Consider the following 21383-nt stretch of genomic DNA (forward strand, 5'->3'; position numbering starts at 1 on the left):
CAGTGTTGGCTAGAACATAAAACGTGTGTCCGGCGATTCCAACGTTTATGACACTAGGTTCGACAGGTGGAGGATTTACTGCAATATGTGAGTTTGCAACCTTTCCTCCGGTGTTCCTGCAGGTTGCCGCACTTACTTTCCCGTATGGGTGGGACCAGTAGCGCTGTTAACAGAGAAATTTAACGGTGACGGGCAAGATATTGAAAAGTCGATCGACTATTGCGGTTCCCGTTTGTCTGAAAAAGGCTTACGTTGCGGCGGTTAGCGAAAGAGAGGGTGTCGTAAGAACTTAAGTATCGACATAAGGTTGCTGTCGTGTGGAGACATCTCTTGATTTAGCCGGCGACGACAGTAACGAGGAATGTGCCCATGGTTACGCCAGTAAAAATATACCGGCCTGTTTTCAACCGTTTTTCACAGGTTGAATCGGCGTTGTGGTACATAGAAGCGTGTTATTTGGGGCTTGTTTACATAGAAAGGTGGTTATACAGCCATGCTGCGCCGGCTGTATAGAGAAGGAAGGCAAAGACGTCTGGAATAGGGGTGTTGTAGGCGTGTACGAGCACGGAGAACTAAGAGGCTGTAAAGCGGCCCCGCAGTTTGTTTTGTACCACTTCTTGGGTGGTCTTCCTCTCGATGCCTTGTCCGGGGGTGTCGTCGGTCGTGTCTAACGGGCTGGAGTACCGTCGTAACTCCTCGCGGATGGTGGTGCAGAGCAGTTCTACAAGGTTCGTGGTGTTGACATTGTTAATGTGAATTCTAAAAAGCGTCCAAAAGGCGCCTTTGAGAAACGAGAGCTTTGCATTTCTTTGTACGTTTTAGAGCGCAGCTCTTAGGGGCCCGTTTCCGGCTTGAGCGGCGTCGGCGTCGCCGTCGCCGTCGCCGTCGGCGTCGGCGTAACCGCGCGGTGCATCATGGGAAATGTCCCATAATGCACCGCGCGAGCCCCCCACCGGGGTCACGTGACCTCGTGGGGGGGCACGTGACCCCCCGAGGTCACGTGACCGCGCGGTGCATCATGGGAAATGTCCCATAATGCACCGCGCGAGCCCCCCACCGGGGTCACGTGACCTCGTGGGGGGCACGTGACCCCCCCCCCGAGGTCACGTGACCCCGCCGATGTCGCGTCGCCCCCCGATGACGTCATCGTCACTGATGACGTCACCGGCATCCACATCGTCATCGTCATCATCACTGATGACGTCACCGGCATCCGCATCATCATCGTCATCATCACTGATGACGTCACCGGCATCCGCATCATCATCGTCATCATCACTGATGACGTCATCATCACTGATGACGTCACCGGCCTCCACATCGTCATCGTCATCATCACTGATGACGTCACCGGCATCCACATCGTCATCGTCATCATCACTGATGACGTCACCGGCATCCACATCGTCATCGTGATCATCACTGATGACGTCACCGGCATCCGCATCGTCATCATCATCATCACTGATGACGTTACCGACATCCGCATCGTCATCGTCATCATCACTGATGACGTCATCAGTGACGTCACTGATGTCGTCACCAGCATCCGCATCGTCATCGTCATCATTACTGATGACGTCATCAGCGACGTCACTGATGACGTCACCGACATTCGCATCGTCATCGTCATCATCACTGGTGAAGTCATCAGTGACGTCACTAATGACGTCATCGGTACCCGCATCGTCATCGTCACTGATGACGTCATCAGTGACGTCAGTGATGACATCATCGGCATTGGGGGTCACGTGACCCCCAAGGTCACGTGACCCCCCTGGTTAATTTAACCCCCCCCAGTGCCCTTCCCTCCTCCTCCTCAAGAGCTGCGCTCTAATTCGGCGTTACAGGGAATTGTAAGCGGCTCCCACTTTTTCATTCTGATATAGTTGCTATACAGTGGGGGGGGGGGGCTTTCGAAGCTACAATTGACATTTGTCGGATCTTGCCGCTCTTGGTCATCCGCTCATCAACATTGCGACAGGGACGAAGGGCGTCTTTGGAATAGTTCTTGGATGACTCGATGGGGTTTGGTGTCGGTAGGACAGCTTGTCTTAGGCTTGTTAATTGCGGCTTTCAAGTTTACCGAATGTTTCCAAACAAGCGGTCGTGAAACCATCCTAGAAGCTGATGTCCACCTCATGGTTGTCAAACCACAAGAGCACTGTGTCTTCTAAGGAAAACTCCGCGTTCGCCTGCTTATGGCAGTTGCGCCAGTGGTCGGGGAAGGTGACGCGGGGGTTTTGCTTCCGCCAATCGTCGACATCCGAAGAGGCGCGGAAAACTGGAGGGTCCCGCTGGCGGTGCTTTACAGGGTTGTACGATGGAGGTGGGCGTGCTGAGATGGACTTCCGAGTTCGTTTCGGTGGTGATAGTTGTGCGTCCACTGCGAAGCTCCAGAACTGAATTGGGTATGTTAAGGTGCGCAAATGTTCGAGAATGAACGGACCCTCACCACTTGTGAGATGGTTTAATATCGTTTTACAATGCAGGATGAATGACCGTTGAGGGTGTTCTGGAGGCTTTCCAGTCAAATTATTTATTTAGGACGATAGCTCGTCGTCTTCTTCTGCTTCTTGTCTTTTATATTATATTATAATTTATTTACATTGATTCAAATTCGTCTGCACGACACCATCCCACCTCCGTTGAACTCGGCGCCGCGGGCCTTCGTGGTCTTAGCGTCTTGCCTTTCTCCGTCACCGCCGCTCTTCTGAGCCGGGATAATATTAACTAACTATATGACTAAAAATACAATGCTAAAAATGTTTACACGTCGTAGAATTACCCTATAGCAATGATATCTAATAAAATAAAGTGATTTTGTGCTTCTTATATATCCATAAATAAGCCTCTTATTACAATTTTGATAGCAAAAATCTTGAACTCCGCTAAGGCGGTAAAAGTTATAAATGCTTGCTTTATTTAGATATTTAATTTATTTAATTATTCATACACGACGTCATGGAATAACAAAGGTATTTCAAACAGGGCGCCGTGGTTTCTTGGTCTATTATTTTATTAGATGATGTGAATTTTGGTGTCAATATTTTTATCAATGAATTGGCGTTTATCTGAGTGTATGCTGAGAGTATAACAACACGATGGCGCCAGCAGATTCCGAAAACTTCAGGGAACGTGAGCGTGACCTGAATAATATGAAAATGTCCCGGTACCCCATAAGATTCCCAAATGACGCAAGAAGTGTGATTCCCGATGAAAGAAGCAGCCTCGTGAGTGGTTTAACGGGAAGTATAGTTGAAGAAAAAAAGATAAGCGCGAACTATTAAGTGCTTGGAGATATTTAAATGCATGATACCTGCAATGTGTCAAAGCAGAGCGTTCGCATTGAGGTGGGAAACGTTAATTTGAACCCAAGTTTTACAAGTCAATAATTGGTGATAAGTTCATACCGCTGCCATAGTAGTGGCGAGATATATTATCAGTTCAGTGTCGTTATGGAACTTTCTATAAAGATACTGGTCGGCTACCACCAGTGTTTCAACAAAGAAAGTCTCTGGAACTTTTCTTTCTTTATGGGGACCTGTAGGGGTAAATTTTCCAATTATTAATATTGAACGTTGGCATCAGTTTTACTTGCAAATTTAAAATAAAAGGTTAACAAAATTCTCAAATACGGCATTTGGAAGTATTAGGAACATCTGAACCAAACAAAATTTAATACAAAGTTTTTTTATGATTGAATATATACAGGCGCTCGTCTACTTTTGGCTCAACAACCGAGTCAAAATGAAGTATTGAATAATGAAAATAAATTTGAAATTTTAGGAAACCTTGACTGCTTGAGAGGTTTGTGTTCATAAACGTAAGTAAAGTCTACAACAAAGACTGCGTTGCTATCTCAATATTTCAAACAAGGATGGCACTGATGTTACCCTCTGTCGTGCTAATTTTTAATTCTAGTTTAATCGGCGAACTCTGTCTTTCGTCATTAAAATATCACGACCAGGATTTCTGATTTAAAAAATGAAATACATACAACCTTTGCAAAAGTTTACGGAAACAGCGCGATAACCTCTCGAACTTTCTGTGTTAGATGGCACCAGAGGTATCAATATTGTTGGTTCTTATATCACAAAAAAAAAAAAAAATGCTTACGCCACAATAACTTATTGAAACATAAAATGAGATAATTTTTATTACAACATTACCGCTTGTGGCTTCGGCGATTTTTAATTAAGGTATATTTATATAAATATAACTTTAAAGCAGAAAACTATTTTCTCACTTAACATAGGGCAAACCTGATGCCTCCTTTGCAATTCTATAATAATAAAACAAAGAAAAAGCACGAACTAGAGAGGCCCCACAATATCTTGCTGTGCGTATTTTCTGGACCGCCTACTCTGTTGCTTTGAAAAAGAAAGTTTATAATTTCCGCAAAGATACGCACCTGTAATAAATAATTACCATATCCGTGAAAAGAAACACAATTCGTGAGATCAATCTTTTTGACCCTCAAGCTTTTTTTTCATTTTCATTTCCACGAGAGTTATGATTCAGCCTATATATGATACAACTGTAACTTTAGGAAGAACACACCGTGCTCGAAATGGGGTACGCTTTTGAAAATCGAAAAAAGGCTGTCCGGTTACTTGTAAAAAAAAACTTACTTACTAAATCGAATTGTGTCGGCTCGTTCTTGAAGCTTATTTTCATTAGATTCTGAAAATATAAAAGACATTTTGTTCAATTAGGCGTCACCCTTAACAGTCACTTTAAATAAGAAAAAAAACGGCCACGCATTGTCTGAAAATGCCTCAAATATTTTTCCGGCACTGCAATTTCTGAGGTCATTCTCACATTTATTTAGATTTATAGCTCTCTCTTATTATCCAGAAGGCACTAAAGATTTGTAAAACGCGTAAATGTTTAAAAAAAATACATTTTTAGCGTCACTGACGCCATAACATTAGTATAACACTGAGCAAAAAGCAACTCTGCATCGTGTAATCTCCAGTTGTAACATCTTGGGCTGCAAAGCGATAGTACAAGAATAAGAATAAGAAGAATTTAATTCAGATGATAAACATGTGACATATGCAGGCCCGCGAAAGTGTGCTTGTATGCGGGACCTGGCGTCCAGAGGGCTGCTTACACTGAAATCATCTTGTGTGCATTACTGGCACACGACAAAAGCAGACAAGAAAAAAAGAGACAAAACTCAATGATATACTAAAGCAATAAAGCCAGGTTACATTTTCAAATTCAAGCACCAATCTTTTAGTTCATATTTTACTTGTCTCAGTGACTCCATGTTACAGTAAGTTTCTGCAAGCTTATTAAAATAAAATCGGAAGGTAAGATTTCCGTGTTTTTTCTCATAATTTGTATAAATCTTCGGAACAACAAAGCTGTGCATGCGTCTAAGTGTTCGTTCTTTTTTATTGCTATTTTAAAGTTGCTCTTATAATAGTGATTTACTCAAATAACATAGCAGCGCAGTGTTTCTATAGATAACAACTTTAAAACACTTTTTTTTGTTCATTTCTAACTCTGTGTAGGTTGCCCCGTAAGTAATATTACTTGCAATTTTATGTAGTATTTTGTCAAGTTTTTTTTTTTGATAATTAAAACACACACCATATAAAAAGATATCATATCGGAGTATAGGCTCACCCAGTGTGCCTCCTTCTTAATGACATTGTCACTACACTACACATGTTGTACAAATAGACCGAGACAGCACGTATTTTTTTATAAGATATTCTGCCTGCTCATTCCACGGGGGATTTTGATCTAGATGCATTCCAAAATACTTAGTTTTTGTAACATAATCTGTTACACAGCTGCACAATGAGCATTTCTGTGAGTCGAGACGTAACAAAGTGCGAAAGTTTTAAGTTTTAAATGTTTATACGGAGTACGGAAACACATCAGTTTTGTTTTACTGGAATTAACAAAGATGTGAGTAGCAGAAAACCAGATGATTATTATTTCAATATCTTTTTGAAAAATAGACAATTCACTTTGTTCGTCACTGTTCTCTAAGATATATGATACTTGAACTTCTTGTAGGAAGCATTACGCATCAGCCAGCATGGAGATTCGAACGAATGATCTTTTATTCCGCGCGCTCCGCGCTCGTGCTCAAAACGCGGCACCGCTGGGAGACGTGGCGCCATCTATCGCTAGTTACTACATCTCTTTTCTCTGGAAAAGTCAGCGTAGAGCGTCACCATCAACGTGGTTGGGGTATCGTTGTGGTGGCCTTCTTTTCCTTGTTCCTCTTTGCGGCCGCGGTCCCGGGTGAGGCTGACTCTGGTTAAAGTCACTGGGACTCTGTTCCGTGCAGGCTGTGTCTTTCCCCGTGGAGGTCAGCTCTCGTCGAGAATCCGTCGCCGTTCGTAAGTGTTCACGGGTTCTTCGGTGGACCCGACCCCCTGGGGTTAAAATGTCGTAGGACCTCGGCACTGGATGTCCCACGACTATGGCAGGTTACCATGTGCGCCGCAGGGTGTTGTAGACGGTGACTGTAGAACCCGTGTCAATGTCTGGCAGTGTTCTTGAGCTTCTATCGTAGTTCGCCTTTTGTTGCCGCCTTATTTCTGTGAGACGACGTGTGACAGCCTTGGGTGGCACAACAGCCGGCAGGTAATGTTCCGATCGCGCAGGTAACAGTGTTCTTGTGGGTCGGCTCATCAGTCTCTGTACTGGCGATCGGAGGACATCGTCTCGTGGAGTGTTGCGCCACTCAAGGAGGGAGCGGTAAAACCCCTCAGTATTGGCACTCTTTCGCAAGAGTTGTTTGGCCTGTCTCACGGCTCGTTCAGCCATGCCATTTGATCGAGCGTGGTAAGGGCTTGACGTAACTTGTTCTATCTTCAGGTTTTCCAAGAACTGCTTGAACTCCTGGCTGCCAAACGGTGGGCCATTGTCGCTTATAAGTTTCAACGGCAGTCCATGTGTTGCGAATACCTTAAGGCAGAACTCTTTGACTTTGGAAGCTGTGGTACTTTTCATTTCTTCTACCTCAAAATAAAATCAGTAAAAATCCACCAGGATTATGTAGCCTTTTCCTTCATGAGTGAAGAAATCGGTCCCGACCAATTGCCAAGGAAGCGTTGGCAGTGCGTGGCTGAGGAGTGGCATCTTGGCGTTTCTTGATTTGTACTTCTCGCATTTGCTGCATTTGTCATGTTCGCGGTCAATGTCAGCGTTGATTCCGGGCCAGAACAAAATTTCTCGGGCTCTTCTCTTCATTTTGTCTTTGCCCGCGTGTGCCGTGTGGAGCAAGTTGAGAATCTTGGATCTGATGGCCGTTGGAATTATTATCTTGTTTGACCGCAGCACAAGGCCGTCTTCCTCGTAGATCTCCTCTCTGTAGGACCAGAATGGCCTTCCGAGTTGAGGAACTTGCTCTTTCTGCTCGGGCCATGACGTCTGTGCATACTCGCGCAGTAGACGCATCTGGACATCGGCTGCAGTTGCGTCTCTTATTTCATTTAGCCGATCTTGTGTGACAGATATGTGCTCCAGTGAGTTGACTTGAAATTTCTCTTCTTCTTCTTGCATTGTTTCCTTTGTGGGAAACCGTGACAGTGCGTCCGCTAACTGCAAGTCTTTTCCAGGTATGAATTTTACTTCCAATGAGTATCTTTGGAGAGCCATCTTCATCCGCTGCAGTCTCATCGGGCACTGGTGCAACGGTTTCATGAAAATAGCCTGTAACGGCCTGTGGTCGGATTCTACTGTAACGTTTGGTTGGCCGAATATGTAATGGTGGAACTTGCTGCAACCATGAACAATGGCCAGCATCTCTTTCTCAATTTGCGTATATTTCATTTGTGCGGCTGTCAAAGATCTCGATGAGTACGCTATTGGTCTTCCGTCTTGGGTGATAACGGCCCCTACTCCGTATTGGCTTGCGTCGACTGACAGCGTAATCGGCTTTTCTGCAGTGTAGTAAGCCAGCACTGGTGCCTTCGTCAAAGCGTCTCGCAGGTCTTCGAAACTTCTTTGTTGATCTACCGTCCATACCCATGCAATCTCTTTTTTCACCAGTTCTCGTAGTGGTGCCGCACGCTCTGAAAGTCGTGGTATGAAGCTCGACAAGTAGGTGATCATTCCGAGAAATGTTCGAAGTTCCTTGCGATCTTTCGGTTCATTGACCTCCAGTATGGCTTTGATTCTCTCTTGGTCAACAGCAACTACATCTCCAGTCAGCACTTGTCCGAGGTAGCGGACTTCTGTCTTTGCGAATTGGATCTTCTTTGGGTTAAGTCGTAGATTCACTTCACGGCAGCGTTGGAGCAAGTGTCGCAGATTCTCGTCATGTTCCTGGCGAGTCTTTCCCCACACCAATATGTCGTCCATCACGACTGCTGTTCCGGTGAGTCCATCTAGTACTTCGTTCATGACACGCTGAAAAACTTCAGGTGCTGTGCTTATTCCGAAGGGCATTCTCTTAAACCTGTACCTTCCATACGGAGTACTCATGGTGCACAACTTTGAACTCTCTTCATCAAGTTCAATCTGCCAGAATCCCGAGGATGTGTCTAGCGCAGAGAACACTTTCGCTCCCGCGATTCGAACGGCAATGTCGTCCATTGTCGTCATCGGGTAGTGTTCTCTCCTCAGGGCTCGATTCAAGTCAACTGGGTCCATGCAGATGCGCACTTTGTCCTTCTTTGCGACAACTACCATGAAACTGGCCCATTCTGTCGGTTCTTTTACTTTTGTCAGAACTCCCTGGTTCTCCATTCTTTGAAGTTCGCACTTGACCTTTTCTTGCAGTGCCACAGGCACCTTCCTGGCTGGGCGAACGACGCCTTGTGAACCTGGCTTCACCTTCATGTTGTACACAAATCCCTTGACCTTTCCCAGTCCGCTGAAAACGTCCGCGTATGGTCCGGCAGGGTCACAAAGATTTGTATCTGCTGCATTTGTGTCTTCGTGTTCTCTTGACACAGAAGCCAGACGCTTGATCATTCCAAGTTTTTCACTCAGTTCTCCTCCCAACGTCACCGGTACCTCTTCCTTGACCACAAAGAACTCCTCCTGGACAGCTCTGGCTCCATTCGACACTGTCAGTGTTGTTATTCCACATGCTTTTTTCTTGTGGGCAAAAAACGATGATAGTGTGGTATCGCACTTCCGGACTTTTTTGTTTCATATTAGACGGATCAGTCTTTCTGGGATGACTGAGCAATTAGCCCCGGCGTCGAGCTTGCAGCGTACGCTATCTTTTTCTATTGTGACTGTCTCGCTCCATCGGACTTCTTTCTCTATCTTATCTACGGTTAAATGGCACAACAGATAATCTTCATCGCTGTCGTCCGTATCCTCGCGCTCTACTTGTCGTACTTTGGGATCAAATTTTCGGCCTTTTTTCGACTGGCGTCGGTGACGGCTGTCTGGTGTGTGGGTCTCGCTCTTGCAGCATTTTGCAAAGTGGCCTAGCTCGCCACAACTAAGGCACTGTTTTCCAGTAGCTGGGCACGTGCTTGCGCGATGAACAAAGCCGCAAGGGTGGCACGTGGCTTGGTCTGATCTTCTAAGCACCTTTACTGTCAGTGGGTCCTCGTGTCGCTCGTCCTTTCCGTGGATTTCGTTGAACTGTTCTTCAGTTCGTTCCCTTGTTCGGCATATCTCCAGGACTTTGTCAAAGGTAGGATTGTCGTTAATCAGTTTCTGCTGCAACTGCCGGTCTTTAGTTCCGAGTATTATTCGGCTTCTTAGCATACGTTCTTTGACGTCGCCGTACTCGCAGTTGCGTACAAGCACCCTCAGTTCCGTCAACCACTCATCAAACTTCTCACCTTCCTTTTGGTCTCTTTTCCCAAAGATGAATTCGTGGTACGTGAGGTTGATCGCTGGCTTCATGTGCGCCGCGAACTTATTCTTCAGGACCTCGAGTTTCTCTCTGTCTTCCTCGTTATCGAATGTGAAGGTAGTGTAAATTCGCCTACCTTCTTCTCCGATGCAGACGAGAAGTGTTGCTGCTTGCACTTTGTCAGGTTGGTCCATCAGGTGCGTTGCTACCGCAAACAGCTCGAATTCCATTAGCCACTTCTTCCATGCGTTCCAGGGTTCGCTTGCCATGTCTAGCGGTTTCGGCGGTGGTAGTAGGCTTGTCATGGTGGTCGCCGTTCGCTCACTTTGGCGTTCTTCGCGGTCGCCACCTTCTCCGGGCCTACTGTCCAGCGTCGTTTCGTTTCTTTGAACCGCTACGAACTAATTTGGCTTAAATCGCTGCCACCATGTAGGAAGCATTACGCATCAGCCAGCATGGAGATTCGAACGAATGATCTTTTATTCCGCGCGCTCCGCGCTCGTCCTCAAAACGCGGCACCGCTAGGAGACGTGGCGCCATCTATCGCTAGTTACTACACTTCTAAGAAGTGTTTATTTGGTTAATTGAAGATAGGTTACTTTATAAATATGTAGGCATAAGTCTAATGCCGGAAATTTATTCCGTTTTTTTATATATTTATTATAATGAGGCTGTACTAGGAATTCGCATCCCACTACGTCTTTTTTTTTTCTTGCCTCAGTAGTGTGTTTAAAAAAAGCCATAACGTATACCAAGATTAAACTGCACAAGAAATAACCAAGAAACAATTTCATGGTTATCAAGATACAAGTGGCCTTATGAGCTGAGAGAAGCAAAAATTGCGTGAATTAAATGTCTGAAAGTGTAGCATATATATACCGATCCCCCAACAGATATGAAACACGTGGAGAACAAGTTATTTGAAAGGAGTGCTGTTTTGCAAGCCGCCAAAGGACCGCTCGATAGCATCTCCCTCAATAGGACAGGCCCAGCAGGGGATGCACATCGCTCTAGGTCAAAATCACGTCTGGACCGAAGAAAAGGCAACCATTTAGTTTGGCTGACGATCTATACTTATCGTAACCGCCTCACCCTTTGATGTATACGCGATGGCCAGTATTGTAATTTATTGGATAGACCAGTCATTACAAGCACAAAATATCTTCCGATTGAGCAACTAGATCAGTTACGATTTTCGTAGATCCACGTATCTTCCTGTCACGGGATGGTGATAAATGCAGATTGCCTGCCCCACTATACTGCTGCAGTTCAACTGAAGACTACGTCTTTGAGTATGAGGAAGATACATAAAAATAGGGGAAGGACAACGAAGACTTCCAACTAGCAACAACATTTATTGACGCGAAGTTTGCATATATAGGTTAAGGAGGGGAGGGTGAAAGACGCCACACTGAAAAGGGAAAAAAGCGATGGGAGAGGGTGTAGAGGCAAGAGATTGAAGGACGATCCCGTGAGGGTAACATCTAATCGCTTGCAGCTGCGGAAACAAAGGACCTCAGCTCTGGTCCCAAGAAGCTTATCTCCCTCCTGGATAAGCCTATAGAGGGCGACCCGAAGTTGTTTTGACTGTGGTGCATGGCGAAGGCTGCCATGATCTCTTGTCCGTATCTTGAGGCGTGACCTCCAATCCTGGTGGTCGAAGCAAGGTCAGCCGAACAGGGTTCGCTGCACTCAGAGGTATGTTTGGCAATCGGGTGGTAACTAATCCCCGAAGTGTCGGAGGCTGCTTTCTTGATCTCGTTTGCATGCTCCCTCACCAACTAGCAAAGGTATCTGCTGGGCTCACCAGCAGAGGTTCTCTAAGCCCATTCTTGCGTTCAACAGCTCACACTCGAGGAATGTAAAAAATGGGATCGTTTGAAACCTAACTGCATCAACCAAAGTTAAATCCTGTGAGCACCTTTCCGCCCACACCCTATCCAAGCAGATCAGTCTCCTTATCTGGCAGGATACCCTAGAGACCTGATTGAAACAACAATCAAAAGACCTGTCGCGGGGCACAAGTCCAAACCCCTTCCTCCTAAGTCACGCTTCACATGCATCCCCTACATACATAACACCTCACATCGCCTGAAATCTATTGCGCTCGGCTTCAACACCGACGTAGTGTTTTCGTGCACGGTCAAATTAGCTTCTATTTGTAGAAAAGTCAACAACCCCGGTCCAGCGCCCCTTGGCCAGAAAAAGCACACGACCAATTATGTAACCTGCTGCAAAGAGTGCGTGTATTAGATTTCCATGTCCTGTGGTGATAAATACATCGGACAGACGGGCCGGTGCCTTAACGATTGGGTGAGGGAACATGCAAACGTTCTCTCACCCGGACAGGCGCCATGTCGTACGTGCGTCTTTTTTCGTCCTGTTTGTTCGCGCCTTTTAACCTCTTAATCGATAGCCCCAACCAAAGTTTTATTGAAAAAGGACGAGGTCATATTCCATACAACTTCTTCGTCCTGCTAGAAACGGGTTAGCTGAGTTAGAGACGTCTTCTTCTGCAGTTTTTCTTCGGCTTCACGGTATTTAAATTTTCCGCCTCACTTTGCGTTCGCATATCATGAATAACTATCACCAGGTCGCCTGGACATCAACTGCCTTGTTTGAAGAACGTTTGACACTGAAAAACGTAATGCAGTTCATGACAACATGAACCGTAAGCCCTTTATCAATTTCCACTTATCTCTGAACAAAGGGCTGCTCCTTTTCACAGGTTCGAAAATGACTTTAGAGAACAATGGAACGACGACCTCTTCGTCGCACAAAACTGAACGAAGAAAAAACAAGCATTGGGGAGGACAGCTTTTGTGTTCTTTCACTGGAAAGCGCGTTAAACGTTCAGGTTTAACCCAACTTTTCTAATGAGGCACACGCGAAATTCCAAGGCGCGATTTTAGAGATACCGTGAAAGAGGTCACAACTTCCATGTTGGTCGGTCTTTGTTCATACGTAACAGAGGTCAAACTGTCCTCCAAATAACACCTATCGTCATTGGGAGAAATCCTTCCAAGGTTGGAGCAACCGTCAACCGTGGGTATAAAGGCGCATATAAAAGGGGAGCTGGGCACTACGGGCGTTTGTGACGACTAAGTCGAGTCTTCCAACGGAGTGCTGTTCAGGACGTGGAAATACCATAGAGTAATATACACAAGGTAAAGAGCGGACACTGCCATAGGCCCCAGCGGCCCAGATAGACCAGTGACAGGTAGCGCTCCTAGCGGGCGGTATTAAGTATAATCTGATTTCGTTTCCGGTCAAGTTAGTTTCGGTTTCGGTTTGGGCGTTTCTGCTCCGGTTCTCCGGTACCCTTCTCTCTCTCTCTTTCCTCCCCGCCTCGCTCGGCTCTCGGGAGCTCCTTGACTCCCGAAGCAGCTGTTTTTTTTTGTTTGTTTCTTTTTTTTAATACTGACGCACTTTTTCTTTATTTTTTACGATAGAGTTCGTGCAAAATGTGTCAAACAATATTTCAACTTACTTCACAAAGCAGAAGTATATATATTTCTTGTTCTTTTTCTATTGTAAAGCGTTGAAGTTACACTATCGCCGCATTGACTCCTGGCTAGTGGAGCATTTTGGGGTCAACAACAGTAAGTGGTTCGAAAATATTTTATTGGAGCATATTCATGTATACAAGATTTACTTCAGAAGCTCTGTATGTTTTATACGAAAGAGATCGATACTCACAAAAATAAATGAATATGAAGGACTTCGGCGTCTCGTACACTTCGTAATAGATTCTTAGCGGAACCAAGTTAACAGAACCTAACCACGGAGAACATGCTGTATGATACATTCACTTTCACGCTGACTCGGGTACGGGAAGTAAGTGCAAAAATAAATAAGACATCGCTATCGTTACCAGTCATAAGAGTATAATAACAGTGCAAAGCACACGCCGGATAGTACAAAATTCCCGATTTCCGGCAAATATAAAAAAACACAAATTTGCATAGCCTCAAACTCACTGCGGGCGAGCCATTACCAAACAATGAGAACTCTGTTCGAAATCTGACAAGATTCAACGTCCCTAAACATTCCCCGAAATTGTTCAGAAAAGAAATATGGCTTCAGAAAAAAGCGGCTAAAAAACTATGGACAGTGGATACAAAAGTGGATACATTTTCTTTCAAATATTGTTAGCCTCTATACACTATTTTCTATCTAAACTTTGTAGAAAGTGGACAAATATTTTTGTTAGGAAGCCGTGATACAGATGCGCTGGAAAAAGGGGAAACAAATATTTGGAGAGCAGGCTGCACCGCCCACTAAATAAGCACTTTTTTGTTTTTGGTTTGGCCACCGCCTCTGTTAATACACTATTAACAGTTAAGCCTGTCTCGTTCTTACTAGCCACTGAAGAGTGCAACCGAACTTGTCCAAATTCCTTTGAAGAAATCAAACATGTCAACACAAGCGTATTCTGCAAAACAATTTCAAAAACCCTTTGTGGTACTCCTCTGGGCAAAGGCTAAAACCACCCAGACCTCAAAGTGTGCCATACAAGGCGGAACACACTCCTCGAACATGTGTCACACTCTCTAGTATGGGAAGAAAGTGATTTTCTAGTTGCTGAATGAAATAAAAGGCAGCCTGTGATGGTACTACTAAGTTCCCGAAGAATTTTCCAGGCACGTGGTATGCTTTAGGAACAAGACAGTACTGGTGAGGCCTGGTCAAGTTATTACTCATCCGATAGCAGCTGAGAACAGCCACACCTGTAAGTTGTCTGTTCAAGCAAAAGCTTGATCAAATAGCCCCAAACGTAATAAAAAAGTGGACGGGTCATCATTTATGTTAGACCTGATGTCTGATGCCAGCTCAGAAATATCCTCTAGTGGCGGGAAGTTATCAATTGGAAGACGTTCTACAATGCCTGAAATTAAACTTTCATGGTGCGAAGATATTTGAAACTCCTTTAGGAGGTCAGCCTTGTCATCCTCTATGTTTTCATTGTCCGAAAGTTTGAACAGTTTCTTCATCCAGAGGTGTTTTAGTCCTGAGGTGAACTGATGCACATTTGGGTTTGTGTTGCAGCCCAGCATTTGTTGTATATAGCTCCAACAACGTTCTCAAGTGTGGCTTGCTGCAGGCGTCGTGTAAGTAAGAACTTAAAGTCATGGCTGCTTGAAAGCGCATCCCAGAGCATGAGGACACTTTTTATAGTAACTTGCCACTCAATGATTGCTTATGGCTGCCTCCTACTTTGGAACCGCCAGGCTGAAATCCATCCGAGTTACTGGTGGAGAAAATCAAGTATTTCAGATTCTCCCTTCACAATGGCATGACGCAACTTCTGCCCTGTCTTCTTGAATTTTTTAGTTATTTAGAGGATCAAAAAGTATGCACAGTCTATCACAGAAATAAGCTGTAGCCATGGCTGCCTCAGGAAGTTCCTTGGCATAAACAAGGGATATGATTGCAAGAAGATTGAGGCACTCAGTACGTGTGGGGCACAATTTTCTTCCATGTTACAGAAAGGTTCTTGAAAAAATGTGTCTCTCAGTAAGTTTCGGAGCCAATTGCAAGCTCATCTCATGGATAGAACAATAAAGTTTAACAATAGAAGACCACTCAATAACCTAATTTCCAATGCAAAGTTTGTGGGCTTGGAGATTGTTCTTGGTTGTTTTGGGAAGGTGCGGAACATCAAATACAAAGTAAACGTGCTCGTTGTCAACTTCACAAAAAAACTTATCACCACACACACCAAGCTTACGCTTGAAGCCCCCTAACCACAGACCACAGCTTTACTGTGAAGTCAACAGTATTAAAGGGGCGGTGCACTGATATTTGTATTTTGCGCAAATACCGCTTAGGAACGAATCCCTGACATTAATGATCTGTGAAATACCCGTTAGTTTTCACCACACGCAATCGAAGTCGCAGAAAAAAATAAAGAAAAACGAGCAGAGCTCACGCCCTCAACTCGCAGCCAGAACAAGCGGCCCCGTGATCTGGAGCTGATTATATGCCGCCAATGTTGATCGTAGCCATGTGCAGGGGTTGGCAAGGCACAGGACACGCGCTGAGTTCCAGACATTGTTATGGTTCGGCTGTTGTCGTCATTGCAGCGATTGGACACAGAACACTACCCGAATGTTTCTCGAGCTATCGATTATCACGAGCCCAAATCGAGTGTCCACGCCATGCTCGGGTGCAATCTATGAGCGGTATTCAAATATCGTCACTGGGCGGTACTGCTAGCGCCCAGCTACGTGATCAGGTTTTTCGAAGGAGAAATCGAATAAAAACACTCGGTTTTGTCCTCGAAAAAACAGCGCAACAAAGGAGTTTCTTGGTCAGTGGCGTTGCGTGCGAGTATCCTTGAGTCCCACTAGTGCCAGTAAGCTCGTGTAAAGCGAAAAACATTCCAATTGAATATTGTTGCACCTCCCCTTTAAGCTCCCGAATGAGAGAAATGAGGAGACTGCGTTAAACAGAAGACGTTGTTGGAGTGTGCACAACAGTGTATGCAAGGGGCTAAACGCACCTCCTGGAAATTTCAGACAGCATAACAACGAAGGCTCTTTCTGCAATGTTAGAGGTTCGTTAAACACCGTCATCTGTAAACCCATGGACAATGTCGTGTGCAGGGTCCTAAGTTAAATTCTTTTTTTTTAAACAATCTCATCGAAAATCAACATGCACACACGTTCAAGTGCAGCCAGGCAGCCCGGCAGAAACAACAGCGCGAGAAGCTCGAACCGATCGGCTCCACGAATTCACGCCGAGCATGCGAGTACGCTTGCGGTCATGCGTCACCTTGATTGATGCAAAGTCGACCGAACATGATGCAGCAGAAAGCACAAATGGACGGCACGCACGGCACAGACGAACGACGCAGGGACGAGCAGAGGCCATGCAAAATGATGCAGAGGCGACGGCGTGCAGGCAGGCAGGCCATGGCAGGCGCCATTCATCACGTGGTTTTTGTGACGTATTTGATTTAAACTATTTAGTCGTTTTAAGTACTTTAAACAATTTTAAAGCATTACCATTTAAAACATAAATACTTTTCACAGAAAGAGTTTTAATTAATTTTAACCAAATTGCAGAAACGCGCCACGTAGCGGAGGGTATTAAACGCACTATCTGGGCCGCGAATCGGCTCCTGTGTCCTCTCTTTACGTTTACTATATTACTCTATGGAAATACTATCAATCACGAAGACTAAGAAAGATCATCCGCTTTTGCAACACAATGATTATTCGTTTCGCCTGGATCGACTGAACGAGATCACCGGACAGAGGACATGGAGGTGCTGAAAAAAAATCTGCAGCGGTCCAGCCACAACAGCGGGGTGGGACAGTGCACTGACCCTCGTCAAGGTAAGCAAACGGTTACTGTACCATAAAACGTCTGTCTCTAGAAATTTTCATTCGCCAGAACTCGATTATACGATTGAGCTATTACGTACGCCGCCTTTAGTGCGCCACCGCCGAGTCGCCTTCAGTGTGCCATTTTTATAATAACATGCTTTTAATATGTCTGTTCACTTGCGCAGACCACCGGTGAGCACCAGGGTCACCTGTCGATTCCCGATGTCTGTCGGGCAGAGGAGGTTATTGTTGCGGTCAAGGAGAAAGCCAGGGCAACCGATTATCAACCGCGAATGATGAATGTGCAAGCTACCAGTGGCCTAGCGAGTAAGCAGAGATATTTCACGAGAATACTAACTAAACGTCACGATTATTTGCAAGTGGTTTAGATAATCATATTCGTCATCACAAGGAATACTATGAATTTATAGACAACGACCTGGACTAAAAGAGATAAAAATAAAAGTTTGTTTTCTCTCTCTTTCTCTCCAACAACCCCAATTACTTTCTATCGTGGTTTCCCTAAGAGTACAAAATTCACGATTTTTATTTCGAGTTCTGAGCGGCTGCAGCTTCCCTCGGTAAGCGCCTTGGCCCGCTCAGCACAAAGGGCACGCCGCGCCTTAAACATGCCGCTGCCTGCTCCACAGCACATTCGCGAAATCAACATCCCCAGTTGGCTTGAATCGCTTACAGACGGGCGATAGTTCTTGCTGTATTACTCTAGCGCACAAGACAAAGCGACGGACGAGAACCTTCGACTCCTCAACCAGTACGCTGACTGGTTCGGCGATGGCACTTTCGACGTCTCGCCGTCGCTCTTCCATCAGGTACGACGCACGCCTATGTTGCTCTACATATTTAAGACCTGGTGGTTTTAAATTTGTGTTCTCAAAATATGTATGTGACTACAGTGCGACACTTCCATCTTATCATGTCGCTTCCAAGAAGGGCGTCCTTACTTTGCAGGTGTATACCATCCACGGGCTTGTTTATGGCAAGGTGCTACGGCTAGTCTACTGCCTGATGACTAAACGGAGCCAGGAAGCCTACGGCCGCGTTTTCAGAACACTCAAGGAACTTTGCCCCCGACTGTCACCTCAGACGTTATTGATGAATTTTGAAGTGGCGGCGAAGCGAGCTTTTCAGTCCGTGTTCCCGACAGCCAGAGTGACGGGCTGCTTCTCTCCTCAAACAATCGTTTGTTCGCCGGATGCATTAGGAGCGCCTCATCATCAGGAAAATAAGTCAAAATAACAAATAAACATTGACCTCTCAGGTATGAAATGTTCTGCGCAAATATCGTGAGAACGGTGACTTCCACAGAAGAGTGAGCATGATAACGGCACTGGCGTTTTTTCGACGAGGTAAAGGGAATTTTAGTACTGGCGGGCTTCATATCAACGTCGTTCAAGACTGATTTCCGTTACTTGTCAGGATTGGCTCTCGTTAAATCTGGTCTTAGCACTAGAATTTATGTGCTTTGCTTTTGTAATTATCATCATTTTTCATTTGCTTTTGTCCGGCCTGGAAGAGCACCAAGATGATGCTTCCTCAACAGACGACAGCCTCAACAAAATTTTCGATTACTTCGTGGGCTCCAGCATCGAAGGAGCCGCTCGCATAGGCCAGCACTTTTCCCGCATGACTTCTGGAGCTGCTACGAACGGATCTCCGAAGGGCTCCCGAGGACCAACAATCACGTCGAGTCCTGGCACAATGCATTCCAGAAATCCTTGAGGCTGCATCATCCGGTCACGTACAAGCTAGTGGCCGCATTTCTAAGGGAGCAGAGCTTTACAGAGCAGAAGCTGTCGGATGTACTTCGCGGAGAGCCTCAAAGGAGCAGGAAAGCCACCTACGTTCGCGTAGCAAAGAATCTGAGCAAGCTAGTTAAAGAGTACGATCAAAGGTTCATGCTAGAGTACCTCCGTGGTTTCGCGCAGTAATGCAGTCTTTCATTTTCTTTAATACTATGGAACAGCAATTGATAAACAACTATATTTCCGAAACTCTGTATCTTGCGTCTTCATTACGAGTTTGCGGAAATTTTATTTTTTAGTCTTCCCACGGGTCTGCGTACTCAACCTATGAAATGGCGTAAAGCGTTCGATTCGAGAAAACAAGGCGCGCACATGCGCTCCCGTGACGCGCGCTCTAATGGCAGGCACTCTGGTGTCGCGGTGCTCTCCCGTCGTGCGCCCTCGTGCCGCAGCGCTCTCCCGTCGCGCGCTCTCCCGTCGGCGCTCTCGTGTCGTGCGCTCTCGTGTCGTGCGCTCTCGTGTCGAGCACTCTCGTGTCGAGCACTCTCGTGTCGTACAGCCGTGCAAGTTTGCCCCCTAAAAATTACACGGGCAACCCCCCTGCCCTTGTCAGTATCGGTGGGTCAAAGAAGAAGCAAAACACAGACGTAGGAAAAGCAAGGAGGGACTCGAGCCCATCCTCCTCGTCGAAGATTGACTTCATCCAGTTGTCCACAGAACGTTCTTGTAATAAGAATTACAGAGAAGGTAAAGGCACTGTCACAAATTCAAGCGATTCTTCATTTTTCTTTATTTGGATGATTTTCTTTCCGCACATATTTAAGTGTCGCTGCGGACAAGAGATTCTAAGCTCAAATGGTAAAACAAAATGGCTAGGTGGCGTAAGCTACCGCCCGATCAAAGGGCTCAGCCGGATTCATCCATCCATCTATCCATCCGAGGGAGCGTGGCGCCGATTTTAATCTCCGTTCTCCCCGACGTTTTCCTTTCTTTCTGTACATTGGAGATAATTGTTGTTTCTGAACTCGTACAGAGAAATGAATCCGCACGTGTGTTTGGTTGCGGGAAAATGTAATAGGTGTTGCCATGTGGGTCGATATCGGCCAGATATTTTTTTTTCTGGAAAGATGGTTTACCCGCAAAACCGGGGTCAGTATGTTGGTCAGTCGAAGAGCCTATGTAGGAGAATTTTGTAACAAAGATAGAACCCCGGAGCGGGCCGGGCCGCTGCTAGCGACGTGTTTTGTCGCTGCACGTGAGTCTCGGTTTTTTTTTGTTTTTTTCTTCATTTGAAGTTTTTATCTTGCCTGTCGAGTTTGCTTCGTTTCTGCGTGTGCTGATGGGAGCGTGAGTGTGGTGTGTGGTAACGACTCCTGTTCGAGCGTCCGACGAACAGTTTGAACACTTAGACGAACCCCTTCTGTGCCCGACGACTGCAGACTTCTGGCAGCGCTGGGACTCTGACTCTACCGGCAACTTATGACTCGTTTCTTTGGCCGCTCGTCTTGAGCCTCTCGCACTGTAGTGCCAAGTGGGGAACTTTTGAAGGTTCTATAGCTTTGCTTCTTTCGCTGTTCGATTTTTGGTGGGTGATCCCGTGTAGTGAAGCGGTAGCATTAGCGCTCAATCGTTTGCTTTTCTTGTTCGGTTAGCGTTGAGTTGCCTTCCCTCTTTTTTACAATGATTCTTAAAGTTCTTTTTTTTTATGGTTGTTGAGTTGGGGTGCGTTAATCTCTGTCTCGCATGAAGTCCATAACTTGGAGCTTGGAGTGTGTTTCTATTGGTCTTGGGGTTGCCGTGCTTGGCTGAGCTTACTCCGGTATTACATTTAGTTTTGTTTATTTGTTATCCTCTCGTATCCTCACCTCCTTGCGTATCTTTTTTTCACCTAGCGTGGCCCGATCGTTAGTCACCGGTACAGCCTAGCTCTTCTGTTCTCTTGAAGTCATTTTTTCGTTCAACATCAAAATCGTTTGATACTGTTTTTTTTTTTAATCATTAATATTTGACCCCTACTCTGGTACAGGCACCTTGGGGAACTTTCAATATTTTTGGATGAGGACAAAAATAAAACGTCACGCAATCAGGCCTCGATACCTCTGAATTTCGCCACTTTCTTCATTGCTGGTTCTCGGATAACACAAAGCGACCAAAAAAAGTGAACTGTTCTTTACGAAAATATACTATAATGTCCAAAAATAAGACCTGTATGTTTAACGGTCACATATCTTAGCAGGTCACCCGCGACATTTTTACAACCTAATTTTAGGGTTTTAAAAAGAAGGTTGTTTGCAGTTCTAGTCGCCCGTGTAAAAAATCCCGCCGTAAAAAAATATGATGCCTCTCGATTACATCAACGCACACCCGGATGCAAAGCTCACGCAAATCATGAACCAGGCACGAACGTTGTGGGACACCCTGGCGGCTCCCCAGCCCAGTTGCCCGCCTACGGGCCCACAGGTGGGAAACATTCCCACGTGGCGGCGGAAT

General features: G+C 45.6%; 1 protein-coding gene across 1 annotated transcript in view; it reads right to left on the minus strand.

The window, feature by feature from the left end:
* LOC115323545 (venom metalloproteinase antarease-like TtrivMP_A) overlaps positions 1-21383 on the minus strand; it is a 195646-nt gene that overhangs the window by 48380 nt on the left and 125883 nt on the right. Inside the window, exons 5-6 of the mRNA XM_040217617.1 lie at positions 4639-4686; positions 3414-3544 (exon numbers count right to left, since the gene is read on the minus strand). Coding sequence (XP_040073551.1) covers positions 3414-3544; positions 4639-4686 — 179 coding nt within the window. The remainder of the gene's footprint in view (positions 1-3413; positions 3545-4638; positions 4687-21383) is intronic.

Source organism: Ixodes scapularis, unplaced genomic scaffold, assembly GCF_016920785.2.
Source record: "Ixodes scapularis isolate PalLabHiFi unplaced genomic scaffold, ASM1692078v2 PGA_scaffold4__175_contigs__length_147842914, whole genome shotgun sequence".
NCBI lineage: Eukaryota > Metazoa > Arthropoda > Arachnida > Ixodida > Ixodidae > Ixodes > Ixodes scapularis.